Raw genomic sequence first — 16572 nt, 5'->3', positions numbered from 1 at the left:
AAAATAACATGATTAAATATGGAAAAAGAACAGAGGTCTGAAGGCTCCTCTGGGACTTCATTAGGGCAAATTGCCAAAGAATGAAACATGAGTTAACCAAGAGAGACTGTGAGCTGTTTGAATACCACAGGGAGTAGGGGCTGGAAGAAGGGGTCTTGACAATTGGAGCTTCCAGTAATGTGTGTGAACCATGGCTCCGAAGTATCAAGAGACCCCCCTGCTCACTGACACACAATATCACAATTGACCACTGAAACCAACCAAGCTTGGCGATGGCACAACTGCTCGCTTCAAAAAGATCAGTTTAAATCCGGAATCCCGTCTGTATTCAACTGTGCGCGAGGTGTAAGGCTGGTTGCGTGTTGTTGTTGTGCATTGGATTCTGTGACATTGTGTTCGAACGCAACTGCTCTAGATAAGACGTGACCTATCGAGTCAAGAAATAGTACAGCTTTAATTAACAGTAATTTAGTGCCATGCATTATAACATATGCAAATTTGTTGTGCAGTACTCTGAAAAGAACGAAAAGGCTTTAGTTGTGACAGATCTAATTTTGCTCAGGCAATTTAGAAGAAAGAAATGAATATTTATGGAATTTCTCACCAATTGAAGTTTGGTTGATATCAAAGCTTTGAGACCCATTCTGTTCGAGATCCTTTTTCTCAAGGTCCAATAAATGAATCATGCTGAGAGGTCATTGCACTGCAAAGAAACACTTTTCTTTGACTGTGAACAGACTGCCATCTAGTTTCTTAGAGGGGAACCCTTCCGTACCATGCAGAGATGGGTAAGAAAGCCTAATGGCGTATTCCAATTAATTCAACAATGTCCACAGACAAGCCCAATTGGCTTGATTTATTCTCGACTTAAAAGTAAAGCCGTGCCGTCTTCTTTCAAAGACGAGGGCACAAAAAGGAGGTGGCAAAACCTAGATAAACATTAAAAGGTGGAATTCAAAAACAAATTAACTCTTGATATTTTTCCCAAAAAGTTGTTTTTCTCACAACCGAGGGATTCATCATAAAGCGTACAAGAAAGTCAGTCGTGACCTCCTTTCTGTGACAATTAAAGAGAAAGTTCAGAAAAACTGTATAGATGCCATTGAATCTCCAGTTGTACCCACAATGCACTGCTTGAGTGCTGCAACTAATAAAATATTTGGCTTATGAATAATTAATACAAAGAAATGGCAAATAAAAAGAAAGCCAAATGGCCACAAAAGGCAAGGTATGCTTGATATTCCTTTGAATGAAGAAGTCATCCGCAAGAACAAATGCTGGATTGCGGTTTGTTTGGATGCAGGGCTGCATCCTGCAGAGACCTGTGAGCTACCGCTGCCGTTAGCGATAATGAGCGTGTTGGGGACGTGTTAAGTGGGGGTCTTCTCTATGGAGACCAACCATAGAGCAGATTATACAAAGGGATCCGGCTTTGGAAATACAATAGACCCCCAAAAAAACAATGATGCCATTATAAAGATTTTCAAAGTACACATGACACTGTCCTTTTATGAAGAAAGGTTTTTACATGAAAATGAACAAATATGCAACATCAGTTTTTAGGGCTGTGAATCTTTGGGTAGGCAGCGAATCGATTCGATTCACGATTCATAGGTTTTCAATTCGATTCAAGAACGATTTTTGCAAATTCAGAAAGATTCGATTCGATGCGATTCACATTAAAGTTCGATGCGATTCGATTAATTCGATTCGATTCTTCATTTTTTCTATGCATTCATAGGATTATTTAAATGCTTCCCCAAATGGGTCTAAGTCAGGGTGTGAATTACACAGTGGTCTTCGGGGGTCAGAGAGTGGGGACAAAAAAAAACCAAAAAAAGACATTTTGTCTATTGTTAATGTTAGTTCATGCTAGTTTTTAATTAATTTATTATTATAAAAAATATTTCCAAAGCCTATAAATTTGCATTTGTAGAAATGTAAGCCGAGATTTAAAAAGCATGATGAACTAACAATACTTTTAAAGCCTAACTATTTTGTAGGATATGTTAATGGATACACAACCTTAAAGTGTTCCTGGTACATCCTTCCATTGTGACACTAAAAATACCATGAACTTTCCCACAAAACCTTAACTAACTTTCCTCATGGAATAGTAAGTATTCCTCATGGAATACTCTTTGTTCTCTTTATAGGCTACTGAACATTTTCCTATGATTCTGAGAGAAAACGCGCCGGGTGTCTACTTTTGCTATGGGCTAGTAACCATTACGAATGCAACTTTAATGCGCATCTGATTGATGGATAAACCACGCGCTCTTATTTCAGTGTAATTAATATTGTAGTTATTTCAGCAGTTTCCTTCGTACATTCAGTTTAATGGCATAAAGTTAAATTTCATTCATGATTCATAGGAAGCGTGTGTATTTTAGGTCTATTTGCGTCTGCTCTTTCCATGTAATAAATGCGCACCTTGAATAAGTGGGGTTTTACTTCAGCTGCTCAGGACGGGTATGACCCATTTCCATAAAACTTCAGTATCTTATCTTAAAGAAAATAACGGCGACGTTTCCACGCAACGAACGCATTGTTTCATAGCAGTGCCCGCGCAATGACATGGCAGCTGTATCAATGGCTTGAGCGGTTTGACTCAAGACTTGCTTTCTCGATAGAGAGCTGTCATCTGCTCATGGGAACATCAGTGGCTGTCCTGAGGAGAGCTCAAACATGGACTGCTCAAACATCTGTAGATGAGAGCTATACAGGACCGAGCGTGAGCGAAATCCAGTGAAAGATGTTAAAGAGTGCAACGAGTATCTGTGAATGAGAGCTGGGAGGACGCCAAATGACGTCGCACAAGTAACGCCTCCATTAATTTGCGCATGTAGTCATTTAATGTTTACATATTGTAAAGCACTGAATCGCTATAGAATCGCAAATTATTCGATTCTTAGCATTTTAAATCGATTATTGACCGAAAGAAACGATTCACGATTCAAAATACATGTTTCAAGATCGATGCATATGCATCGTCAGGATTTGTAATCGATGCATCGAGAAAACGAGTGAATCGTTACACCCCTATCAGTTTTATATAAAATATATGCCAAAATGAAATGAAATTATCACACAAATTACTAGTTATAGGCTAATATTTCAAGCTGATCATCGCTTGGTCGAAACTGAAATGTTAACTCCCCACCTCAGATCCTAACTCTATTGTATATGCGACCCTATCCTTTGATATTACATAAAAAAACCATGACACTCAAGGCTGCACTGATTCGTTTACGAATTCATTAATTACCCTGTTTATTAAAAAGATGACGAGGCAAAAGATGAAAGACCAAACCATATAACAATTTCTACTCATGTGCTAGAAGACCTAGAAATAGATCTGCACCTTTCAGGAAAGGAAATAGAAGTATTTTGCCATCTTTGCTCAGCGAACTCTGGATTTGCCCAATCAGGTGACAGTCACATAACTCTCACTTCACAATCAAACCACATTCACACTCTTCTCTAGGAGTACATTTGTACCATTTTGCCTTGCTGAGATATATTCCACAGATGAAGTATAAAGATATGCTTTGTAACACCTTTCCAGTGAACCCTGTCTATGTAAACAAGTTGACGAACATATTCCCTACATCTAGGGAGAAGCTGGGATTCAAAAATATCCATGGCAACTTCGCCAAGAATAGACAAAGACCAAAAAAAAAAAAGGTCCCGTTCTTTGATAAGCACAACAAAGCTCACAGTGGAATCTGTGATTGGGGCAGACTGGAGACTAGAGGTGCGATTCCCCCTGACAAGGGTGACAGCGCCGCAGTCTGCGCTGACTCCTGCTACCTGCGAGACTTCTCTCCCCTGGCCCTCTCCTTGTTTCCCAATTACCAAGCCTCGCTCTCCCCTCCTGTTGACAAACGCACGGCTCTGAGCGGGGCGCCGACACAGGTGTATTGCTAACAAGGCGGTGGCATTAAAAAAAAGAAAAGGTAGAGGTAGGGCGCAGGGCGCCAACCACCACTAATCCACCTCCCACTGCAACACAATATCACAAAGAAGAGAACAGGAAGTGCCGGAGGAAGGTAAAATGTCTATTAAAGGTGTGGTAAGAGAGATGCTTGAAGAAGGAATGAAAATAAGACGGCATTGCTGAGTAGAGAGTAAAAAAGCGGAGAGTGTGAGGCCGAAAGGAACCTCAGTGGCTAGCACCACAGGCCAAGACAGGATCGGGTCTTGTTAGCATACCACTGACAGCATGATGAGAAGGCGGCTGTCAAGACTCGGGGCCAGCCGAGGGGGGCTCGCAGATGAAACGCGCCAGGGCCTCCCAGTTGACTAGTTAGAGGGATCCTGATGCAGCACAATTATACTGGCATATGACAAGACTGCATGGGCGGCTGCCTCCCGGAGCCTGCGACATGGTTTTAAAACAGTGGTACTCCTTACCTCTGGTCACAAAACAGCAATAAGTCAACTGATGCATTGTTGTTAGATCATGATTTATTCCTTTGCTTTCCAATACAGGCAAGTGTGCGGCCATGTTCTGCTAGACTGACACAGCAGGTTCACTGGGGGCCCTTACACTCAGGGTCCACTGGCAGCATACATAATGGATTCCCTCTCTTCCTCTTTCCTTCTCTTTCTTTATCCCGTTAGCTGGCTAGAGAAATTGTAGCGGTAGGCTGACCACACCCTGGACACTGCCATATGCCCTCTCAAAACATTTCAGAAATTGGCCATATGTCTGCATTTGCGTCTATGAAATTTTGGCAAAATTGGCTGTGTGTGTGTGTCTTCCTATAGTTGCTTGGAACTCCCAAAGCTCTAGAGAAAACGACGGATGGTTTCCGGATTTGAGATGATGAAAGTCTTCGCTGAGGTGGAACCTTAATATCACAAGTCTTCCTAGTAACTCTTTTGGCATATTACTTTAATAAACTCAAGGTCGCTCATGCTCCCATTCCGCAAAACAGTAAATCTTGTTATGAGATAGTAAAAAAAAAACAATTTTCCCAAGACACTAATGATTTGCACATTCTAACCCTTCGTGTCAGTGAGCACACGGAATGAAGGCGGCAGCCCGGAGGAGTGAAATACTCTGTGGATAGGGTCATTCCGACAGTCTCCTCCGGAGCCAGAGGGTCCAAGGGGAGCCCCTCAGTTCCGGCACTGTCTGCGAGCGCACCGCAGATGCTCTAGGGGGGAATCGGAGCAAGATAGGGAGCGAATGACATCACTCGCCGCTTCTCCAACTGTCGTGAAAGTTTGGACCATCGTCCTCCCCCATGCGATAAGCACCCACTCCCTTTTTCAGGCAAGAAGAGCCAGAAAGAAAATATGTGAAAGAGTCAGGGATCCAATAAGTGATAATTTAAAGCTAACAGACTTGACTGACCATAAGCCCAGTGAAATACCCAAAATGGCAAAACAGTGAGAGCTGAATCAGTGTACAGTATTTTTTTTCTTTACGTTTTAGATAATTTTTTATCTAAAGTTCAATTAATGAGAAACAGGTCATCTACATAACTCTTTTATTATGATGTGCATGAGGGAGTTGACGATGCCCAGCCCTAGATAAGATCTACATAATACAGTCTATGATTCTGCATCTTCCACCTTCAAGTCTTGTGGGGGGGTGGGGGGGGGGGGGAACATACAACAAATGATTCAATCACACATCATGTTAATTGGAAACATATACAATAAAACATTTATTTACATGCATTTTTTCCCAAAAGACCTATTTTAAATTATTGTATAAAAACAACATATTAATATTTTTTAAGTAAGAAGAAAGCTGTCTGATGTGTAAATGAGATCAACAGCAGAAACTCACAGTGCTAAGCTTGCTTGAGGTAATGATGATGCGTCGCTCATGCAGCATGCTGGCGTAGAGGTGCAACATGTTGTTCACATCCACTGCTACAAAGTACTCAGTTACATTTCTCTAGGAGGAGAAAAAATTATGTTGATTAAGACGCATTTGGACACCACATCACACCTAAAAATGTATGAATGTAATTAGATATATTTAGGCCTGGTTTCACAGACAGGGCTTAGATTAAGGATTAGGCCTTAGTTCAACTAGAACATTTAAGTAGCCTTGTTGGTGAAACCAGGGGTTTATTTTTTTTTTTCCTGCTTTTTATCATTTCATTTCATGTTTTGGTTTATTTTATTTTTTGCTTCATGATTTGCTTCATTTTTCTCATAGTCACTTGATTTAATATGAAGTGCAATGAAATTCATACTGTACATTAAGTGTTGCTTTATTTTGGGGGCCTCTGTATTTGTAACTGGGTTAAACATACTCACACTTTCAGGAATGGTGGGGAGTCCATTAATGTCAGGAGCTATGAAGTATGAATGCTGCAGAAAACAGACAAGAAAAGATGAAGAAAAGGTCACCATTTTGCAACCATCCAGTATTTAGTGTTTATAGACACTTTAACTTACTGTCTGTTCCACAACCAATAAATAAACCACGATTGGCCTGAACTGTGTCTAAGCTTGTTAACATCATACATACAGACAACAGAGACGGATACATGAAGTCAACAAACGACGATCCCCTGTGGACACTACCGGAGGAGGCTCCCCGCATCGGAGAGAATGTCTTTATTAAGGTACAAAAGCCAACTGCTCTGTTCTGACAGTATCAGAGGGGTCTGCCAGGCGTACGTTTGAACAGGCGAGCAAGTTTAATGTCTGGATCAAAAAGGCTCTGAAGCAAAGATCCCACGCTGCCTGCTAACTTTAGCACTTTTTGTTTGCATGTGTGGAGCGCTCCGCTCTTTCCCAATGCTGGGTCGCGATTCGTTGTGCGTAAAGAGTACCCATCTGTTGCTCAACACATAGGTTCAACTTTTGCTGCCTTCGCGTATGTTCCACAAACAAATGCAAGTGCAACTAGCATCCGCTAATACTCAAAAGATGTAAACTATTTATCTTGGACGCTGTGATCACATGACTCGAGCAATCAAACCAAGTGCTGTGCAATGTCAAAAGAATTTATCTGTGCTCTATGTGTGTGTCCAGAGTACTTTTGCTATAATCGTACGAAAATAAACAGTTTGAAGATATCAATATAGCAGAGTGACCAAGTTCTCTTCTTCATGTGCTGACATGTGTTTATTTTCCCATACCGAGCAGCTGACTGCCCTCCATGTCGTGGACTACAGTTCCAGCTGGCGGTGGCCAACACTTTGCAGCCGTGTTTATAAAAATCACACATTATCAGAGCGCTTGTTATCACCACGCTCTGCCTGCTGCTCCCTGTAATGTGATCAGAATCCCAGACCCTGCACCCAACACCACTCCTCAGCACACACACACACACGTCTGATTGAAATATTACTCCCCACACAGTGCTGATTCAAACCTCTCCTATCACCAAGACCCTCTTTCCCAAATTCCAAAAGTTTTCATTCTGTTAATCATTTTAACTTCAGACATGTTAAAGCAGAACATAACGGTGATTAGTGAACCCACCACCGGCTGGAAGACGGTACGGGCAACTCCAAGAAACCCCTTTGGATGACCTGATGTTTTAGATTGTAGGCTAAGGTCAAATTCATGATAACTGATGCTGAATAATAGCAAGCTTAATATCTAGTGATGTCAACTTATTGTATTTAATATAGTGTGATAAATGAATGTTTTTTGGGACATATACTGTATGTATACACACACATTGAATATTTTTGCTCTGATGCGTCTAAATAAAGCTTCAAAATACATATTTCTTATATATATACAACATTTTAGGAAGATATTATAAAGTGTTAATGCCTGAAAAAATAAAACAGCATGATGTTAAAATACAATGCTGTCGAGCAGATATTCAAGGGTGTTTTTTTTATGTAGGCTAATGGGCAGAGCATCAATGAGATTTCTTGAGCATAAATGCCTTTTGCTTAAAAAAAAAAGAAAAGAAAGTTTGATATATGAAAAGAGAATTCAGCAGAATGGAAGAGCAGGATTCATTTAGCAAGTTTGATTGTTTTCCAGACAAGAAAAAAACGAACTGACAACAAGACCCAGGATGGGTTTTTGGCATATTTTATAAAAAGAATAGAGATGGATTATTTGGCAAAATTGGAAAGCTGTCTCCCATGTGATTAGGCCAACGGCTCCAAATTGCAAAACTGCCCCATTCTCTCTCTCTCTTCATCCCTTTTCCTTCAGCACATTCTATCCCCACTCACCGACTGTCTGCTTCCTGGATCTTGCACTATTTGCCCATAGGCAAAATGTAAGTGGTTGCTCTTGCAAAAATGAAGGAAAGAATATAGATGGATTAGATGGAGAGATCAAACATATAAACATACATATAGACAGACAGAGACTGCAAAAAAACTAACACAGACTGCAAAATATTGACATAGAAATTGAATGGATGGAGGGATGGATGGATGGATGGATATATAGATAGATAGATAGATAGATAGATAGATAGATAGATAGATAGATAGATAGATAGATAGATAGATAGATAGATAGATAGATAGATAGATAGATAGATAGATAGATAGATAGATAGATAGATAGATAGATAGATAGATAGATAGACAGATAGATAGATAGACAGATAGATAGATAGATATAGTCTGTCATTGACTGGCGGCTGTGTTAACCAATGGTTGCTGCTGGATTTGATGATTTGCAAAAGTGGTCATTAGGTTTAACGTTGTCCAGCCGTCTCTTATCAGAGCAAAAGGCCGGCGGTCCCACTTCTGTTTCTAAACAAACCGTTATTCCTCCCCAGTACCTACCACACTCAGATTTACTGGCGTATTCGGCTTTGGCACAGGGTGGTTGTGCAGTGTTTCCAACATGTCGTTCAAGTCATCTTCCTGTGAGAAAAAACAAAACAAAAGGCTACTGAAAACCAAACAAACAAGAAAAATGCACAACCAAATGTGCACAAAAGAAGAAAAAAAAACGCAAACTGCAAAGAGATTCTATGATTTAAGTTTTCCTACAGCGGTCTACGGAAGAGAAATATATCCGACTGACACACATTTAACAAGCGATCCTGAGGTTAAAAGACGGTAAGCTAGGCTGCGGCAGACGCTTATTATTCTGAGGATGATTTATGGCAAACATTGGCTGTTCGTAATTAACCAAAGGTCCTTGCTCAGAGCGGGCGGCTTTAAGAAGCCATTGGAGAAAAGCTTTGCCACAAAACAGGCCTCAGGATTACAACGCTGAGCTTTTACGAGCTTTTATGACAAGAGTGCAATTTACCCTCTCAAACTTGCTATAGAATAGCGATGCTGCTGCTGTTAAAACAAAGTCTGACATCGAATAGTTAGGCACATATTTAGAAAAGGCCTTTCCTTGTAAGCAAGTTCCCAGATTAGCTATGTGGCCAGTGCTTGCAGCGTATATTGCCGTGTGTTTGTACATATGTGTGTGCGGGGGTGTGTGAGCTGCTGTCACGAGAGCCTGGATGCTCACACGCATGGTCAGTAACACAGCCTGAGGAAACACTTCATTTACCCTCGCCATAAACCTTCATCGCTCTTGTCCTTCCTCGTCAGTCAACGCTGCCTCACGCGGAACGGAACGCCAAAAGTCAAACCGATCATGCTTGCTTGCTCAAAGAATTCATTTACGCGTCCTAGAGTTTAGCTTTTGTTGGACAGTTTGTAAGGGAGAAAATGAGTAAAATGTCGAAAAAGGACTGCCAAACACGGTCAAAATAATCTGATTTGTTATAAAATACAATCATCAGAAAAAATAATCAGTCACATTCAATGCAAATGCAATTTGTAAAACCACTGTGCACAACACATTTATGTAGACTGTACTAAATTGAATTAAAAGCTACAAATTACTTGAGAATAGTTTTATTAATGAATTTGACTCATTTGTTGTGCTCACGTTTCCTAAAGACGACTCATAACGGAAACTGTTGCATTTAATGCACATTTTGGTGAAAACAGTTTGGTAAAACTGTTCTTATGTTAACTGTAGCATTGTAAAAAATAAAATAATTTAAAATTTATGAGTAACTCTTGAAAACATTATTACATAAATTGCTGCATTTACTGCACATTTCTGTGCAAATAATTAGTAAAAACGTTCTTGTATAAATTGTCGCATTTAATGCAAATTTCTGTCTAAATTGTACATAAAAACAATTTTCATTTCAAATATGTTTAAATCTTTCATGAAACCATTCTTACATAAATTGCTGCATTTACTGCAAATATCTGTGCAAATACGTAAACATTTTCTTATATAAATTGTCATAATGCACATTTCTGTCTAAATTGTACATAAAAACTATTTAAAATGTATGAGTAAATCTTTCATGAAACCATTCTTACATAAATTTCTGTGCAAATCATTCATAAAAACGGTTCTTTATAAATTGTTGCATTTAATGCATAAATAGTACATAAACAAATTTTCACATAAAATTGTCACACAATGAAAATGTGTGTACATACTTCCTAAAACTATTCTTGCCTAAATTGCCGCATTTAATGCAAATTAAATAATCATTTTGAAATAAATTGTTGCACTGATGAATACGCTATGTGTACTGCTTACAAATATATTCTCTCTATTTTGTTTTTGTTTTTTTGTGTTTGCATTATGTGTACTGTGTTTATTTGTATTAAGAACTTATTCGTACAGACAGCACCTTTTTCCCCAAAATAAAACATTCTGAATTGCATCCATTCAATCTGGGAAGCTAAAGGTCTTTGAAAGTTGCAAATCTGCTAAATGCCTTAAATTTAAAAAAAGAAAGAATGTACTTTACATAATGAACAACATGGAATTTGGAGAATGGGGGGAAACTATTTTCTTTGGGGTTTAAAGAAAAAAAAAAGGATACTTTTGTTAGTGCAATGGGTCGATGACACAGAGCAACTTACGGCTTAATTCCTGACCCCTGTGAGTCCCAGTGTACTTAGCCCATGATTTGTTTGTGTAGTGGAGGCTTGGTCTTCTTCACTTCTCTTTCAGCGGCTCCGTTACACATAACTGAACGATAAGAGACTGATAGTGAAACGCTGAGCACTTCAGTTACTCGCTGGCTCTACACAAACTCTGTTTTTCATTTGATGTTAGCTTAATATTTTCATCCCCTTTTCCTAATTCAAACTTTTCTTCATCTCCTACTGCTGTGAAACTTTCAGAAACTGAGAAAAAAAAACTGATTTGGCACAGTGTATTTCCTGACAATTTGTTTTCCCGTATATCATAAGGACTGACTTCCTGTTCGATGCTCGGTCTGTTAAATGTCAACAACACTGCAAAGCAAAGCGCAACCAACCAACTGTGCCTGTTTCGCTGAGATGGATTATAGATGACGTTTTCCTTTCTCCTTTGTCTTTGCAAAAAAAAAAAAAAAACTCAAGTTTATCTTTGCAGTGGCACTTTTGGCTCACAAGCTGGATGGCAGGAACGTGGGTAATTTCGATGCTGTTTGTGACATTAGCAGTTTGCTCAATAGGGGGTCCGACTAGGCGCAATCAGCCACATGAAAAAACTTTTTTTTTTTTTACAGTTACAAATGTTTACAGTTCAGCATTACTAAACTTTCAGATACTGTTTGATCTGTTTACATTCTGAAAATTTAACGAGAGACTGAAGATGTCTCTTTACTTACCTAAGATATATATATATATATATATATAAATGACATTTAATGTGAGTTTTTATGTAAATATTTCATAAAACCATTCTTATGTATTAAAATTTTGCTATTTTTCCCCTGACCTTTTTGCTCAAGTCTTTCCTTACCTTATCTAATGTTTCAATAAGTTTTAAAAAGTTTGCCAGTTTAATTCAACTGCATTAAATGTGATAATGTATAAATGTGTTCATTGAAAGTTGCAGTGAAGTTTCATATTTCTCATTTGAAGACAAGTTGACGACTTTGTGTTTTAAAGTAAGTCTGTAGTTAAAAATATGCATTAAATGCGAATTCATATATCAACTTTTTTAATGAACAATTTTCCATAAATTATCAGATACAATGCAACAAAAAAACAACAACAAAAAACATTCCTGTGTATTGTTATAGTGTTGAAGTTTGAGATTTCCCTTAACTTACCTGGTGTTTTGATAAGTAGTCTGCAAAGGTATTTAGCAGCTTATAGTAAATCTCAAACCACGGGAGATAGCTGTCAAAAAAAGAAGGAAAAACATACATTACACAACTATTACAGAATACTATACAAAGAAAAAGCTATAAACATCGCTGTAGCCCCATTCAAAAGGGTGTATCGAATTTTACAAAATCAGCTGATACTTCCTCACATTTACACCATGTCTACACCAGACGCGACAAAGCGACCGGTGCAAATCCATTTGTTTTTCATGTCAGAAGCGCAAAGAGTACTAGTATGTCCGAAATTAGAACGGGGAATCAGTTTATTGTCAGGGATTTGTCACGTCGCGCCGCATCCAGTGTAGACAGCATCACAGATTATAATGGGTTCTTAGAACAAAATATGCAAAAAGTGCTACTGGGGTATAAAGTCTGTATCTCGGTTCTCTTTGGATGGGTGATAGTTTAACTTGCAAAAATCATAAGAGGCCAAGGCACTCAGCCTTGAAAAAATATATAAAAAGCATTTATTTATTCATGACCATAACATTTTAAAACATACACATATATGCGCACACCAATGCATAGCGGCTAAAACACCTTCATCAGGGTGTGATGACATAACACACTCAGAGTCCTTTAACTGCAAACAATTAGTCGTATGACATAGCACACCTGATAAGGATTTTCTCGAGGGGAAATTTAAATCAAAACACATTTAAATCAAATTCAATGTAGTCCCAATACACCAGCGATCTATAACATCAAAATATGAGTGCCGTCAAATCGATTAAATGTGATTAATCGCATCTAATATAAAACTCTTTGTTTATATATAATGTGTGTATAATTATTACATATATGTGTGTGTGTGTGTATATGTATATATTAACAGACACACACACATATATATAAAATATATATATATATATATATATATATATATATATATATACACACATATTATGTAAACAAAAACTTTAATTGTTTAATTGATTAATTGTAAAAAAAAAAAATTATAATGGGTTCTACTTGCTTTTATCGCGTCGCACCGCTCGCGTTTGTTCTAGACACGGTGTTAAGACTTCCTTTAGCATTTTCAGCTAAAGTGAACCTTATTATCACATTCTTGGTACTCGCTGACACTTGCATTTTAAAAATTCCAGCCACGGAGCGGGCTAAATAAAAGTATTTGGTTTCTTCAACAAAAACATGACTGGACCACTGTAGCCTGTAATAAACCAGGGATGGGATGGTTTACAAGCATGCTGCGCCCAGATGCACAACCTGAACCTCACTGTCGTACATTAAGTCACTACATATGTCACTACTCTCCTTTTTTTCCTTCTTCTTCAAAATTAATTCCCCAGCAGGAGTAAAAAAAACAACTCACACCCTATCAATGTGTATTAACTAATCACACAATGGCTAGCCAAGAGTATCTGCAACATTGTGTGTTGCAGCCTGACAGAATCTTGGCAAAGTTGACAGGCCTTTAAAGATGGAACGCGGCCAATGTGTTGTTTTGGCTTGAAGGTTGCAAGAACACACACACCATTTATTTTGTTATGCAATCTAGTGAAAAAATGCGGCCTGCTAGCGGGCTCTGACTTTTCCTTTCCCGGTATGTGGGCGTGATTACAACATGCATTTCGACTCGGTCTAAAATCTCACACTTAACCGAGAGCGATTACATCAGCTATTCTTTTCCAACGCAGAGCTTTGACTTTTGTTTGTCGCTACTGCTTGATTGGTTTAATTGGCTACGATTTAGGTAAAGAAGAAGCTTGAATTAATGGATGACTGGGAATGCAGTACTTTTTGAAGAAGAAAAAGCAAAAAAAGGTTTCATATCGTCTGATCTCAGCTGACCCACAGAGCACGCAGTGTCTTGATTAGAGTTTTTTTCTTCCCCTTTATATCCTTCCATGGGTCAGTGAGCTCTCCAGCAGACTGGAATTAACAGACAACAAAAAACACAACTAAGTGTATCTAATGCAAATTTTCATATTGCCGAATGCGTAGAAAGGGGCCAGTGGCACGCCGTTCCCAGGGACGTGCGCTCAAGCGTGAGAGTTTCAAGTCTGGGTGACCATTAACCTAAAACAATCATCTCTTAACATGCCAATATTTTGACGTGCATGACGATGTTCGCAAACCAGGTCACACTATTCGAAATTAAATGAGTCTATGCAAATTGCAGACGGGCGAGAAAAATGATCCATGGCCCGGATTGCGGTGTTTTGGTTAGCATGACGCGTTGTTTGAAAGATTGTAATTGACCGACACCTTCCTCAAGCTGCATTGCACAACAAAGAAAAAAATCATTATCTCTCTCTTGCTCACTCTTTGTTTAAAATGCGAGGCTCCTGGATGCTAATCCTTCATTTTTCACATGTGAAGGGGATTTAAACGGGAGCCTCTCCTTGTCAGAAAAGCACGGCAGGCCTTGGAGAGCACAAACACTCATTATACTCTTAAATGAGAGCATGTAAATCTTTTGTATTAAAGTCAAATAAATCACTGCTCTATAAGCAGCAGACTCGCGTTGATGAAGCTATCCAGGAAGGAATACCTTTCATAAAAATCTGGATTCATTTTTTATTTTAAGTCATAAAGCAGAAGCAGTCTATTTTGCTTTTGTTTTAACATTTTTCTTTTTTTTATTAAATAGGCTGAGGGGAGCACGACACCCCAGCCCAATCTCTTCACAGCTAGTAAGTAAAAATCTGTTTGTATTCGGCAAATCCTCTGATAGAGGAACATTCATCATGCTGAGACGAGCCAATCTCATCGGCCCTTTTAGGTTCTCTAGCGCCGTGTGTACTTGGAGAGTAAACCAACTTATCTGTGGCTTACTGGCAATCCCTAACAAACTCGAGCTCCTTGCTTCCACAGCCAGAAGCATCAGATAAGCTTGAGCAAATGGTTTGATAGCTGGAAAAAAAGAGAGACAGAAACTGACCACCAATGAATGAGAGAATGTGTAGGTCATGACACAGTTAGAAAAGATGAATTTGTATTTTTAAGAATTAAGTGAGAGCTACTTAAGTACTTCTACTGAGCTGAAACTTAAATAAAATCCTGCAACTGCACTGTAAAAAATTATATGATTAATAAGTTATGACCACATATATCAAAATAAGTTGAGCAGTTTTTAGCTGTTTTTATAAGTTATACAAGATTCAACTCATTTTTTTAAAGTCAGTTTAATGTAATTTAAGTTGAAATGTACTTTAATAATTTAAGGCAGCAACTTTTTTTTACAGTTTGCTTGACAAAAGTTATTTTTAAAAACAAAACAAAAAAGACCACACTGATAATCTGGGATTTAAAACCTAGAAATAGAAAGAAAGTTCTAGTTTTTTTGTTTTATATATATATTATATATATATTTTATTATAGTATAAAAACATAATAAAATATAAAATATTCTGTACTATTTCTAGGTAAAGGGGGAAATCAAATCATTAATTTTTCAATTTAACTTCTAAAAACAAGAACAATCTCACTAGTGGTCTCAGACTTTAGAATCCCACTATAAATCAATCTAAACTCATATTATGCATTCATGAAGTTTTACACTCCATGCATGGTCTTTGGTTTGTCTTGTACGCCTGTACGATCTAATCGGCCCTTAAATCAACATGCGTCCTAAATCATCAGAGGTATTTAGAAGCTTTAAAATCAAGTCAGCTTGCACCTTGTATCCTTCCCAGGATGAGATATGATTACACCCTGACTTTTCCTGAGTTTTATGTTCAGCTAAGGAAAAGAAATATCCCTAAACGACCACTAACTGAAGAAAACTTCTGCCGTCTGAGGAAGACGCCAAGTCGGGTCCCAGCCATCATATAAAACCGGCAAGAGAGAGAGAGAGTGAGAGAGAGATCTATTTCATCTGAGGTCTCGCAGATGTCCGAAGGCTATGTTCTCAGAGTGTCCGAGGGCCGAATGGGCAGATAGGGTGGGGTAAAACTGAACGCTTGTGTTTTTGAAGTGGTTTGGCCCCAAGGAACCCTGGCCTAGTTGGCCTGGGCTAAACCTGCAAAGCTACAAAGGGCTGTCCACATAAAACTGTCCCTCTCATTAGGCAACTTCCTTGTGTAAGCTTAGGTGACAATTTTATGGTCCCAGCACTTCAACAATCACAAGGACACAAACTGTTTTAATTACTTTTCTTTTATATTCTGGTGGAGAGTGTAAATGTGTGTGAATAAGAAAATTGTTACCTTTCAAAAATCTAAAATTGTAGTGTGTGTGGGTGTATATATATATATATACACATATTTATATACACATATATGTTGAACATTTAATATAAACTGATATATTAATAATTTTGTGTGTGTGTGTGTGTGTGTGTGTGTGTGTGTGTGTGTGTGTGTGTGTGTGTGTGTGTGTGTGTGTGTGTGTGTGTGTGTGTGTGTGTGTGTGTGTGTGTGTGTGTGTCTGTGCGTCAATACATATATATATATATATATATAGTTTCAAATGTTATATATAAAACATTTGAAAAAATCTAAATA

The 16572-nt window shown here is 38.4% G+C and overlaps 1 protein-coding gene across 2 annotated transcripts in view; it reads right to left on the bottom strand.

The window, feature by feature from the left end:
- dennd1b (DENN/MADD domain containing 1B) overlaps positions 1–16572 on the bottom strand; it is a 99634-nt gene that overhangs the window by 40009 nt on the left and 43053 nt on the right. The window contains exons 6-10 of one of the 2 annotated variants that reach the window (XM_077226663.1): positions 12047–12116; positions 8745–8825; positions 8178–8237; positions 6286–6339; positions 5807–5917 (exon numbers count right to left, since the gene is read on the bottom strand). In XM_077226663.1, the coding sequence (XP_077082778.1) occupies positions 5807–5917; positions 6286–6339; positions 8178–8237; positions 8745–8825; positions 12047–12116 (376 nt within the window). The remainder of the gene's footprint in view (positions 1–5806; positions 5918–6285; positions 6340–8177; positions 8238–8744; positions 8826–12046; positions 12117–16572) is intronic. The other variant, XM_077226664.1, reaches the window with a different exon arrangement.

The sequence above is a fragment of the Siphateles boraxobius genome, unplaced genomic scaffold (genome assembly GCF_051911475.1).
Source record: "Siphateles boraxobius isolate OS27281-9 unplaced genomic scaffold, OSU_SipBor_1 13, whole genome shotgun sequence".
NCBI lineage: Eukaryota > Metazoa > Chordata > Actinopteri > Cypriniformes > Leuciscidae > Siphateles > Siphateles boraxobius.
This window is presented reverse-complemented; position numbering and strand designations above follow the sequence as displayed.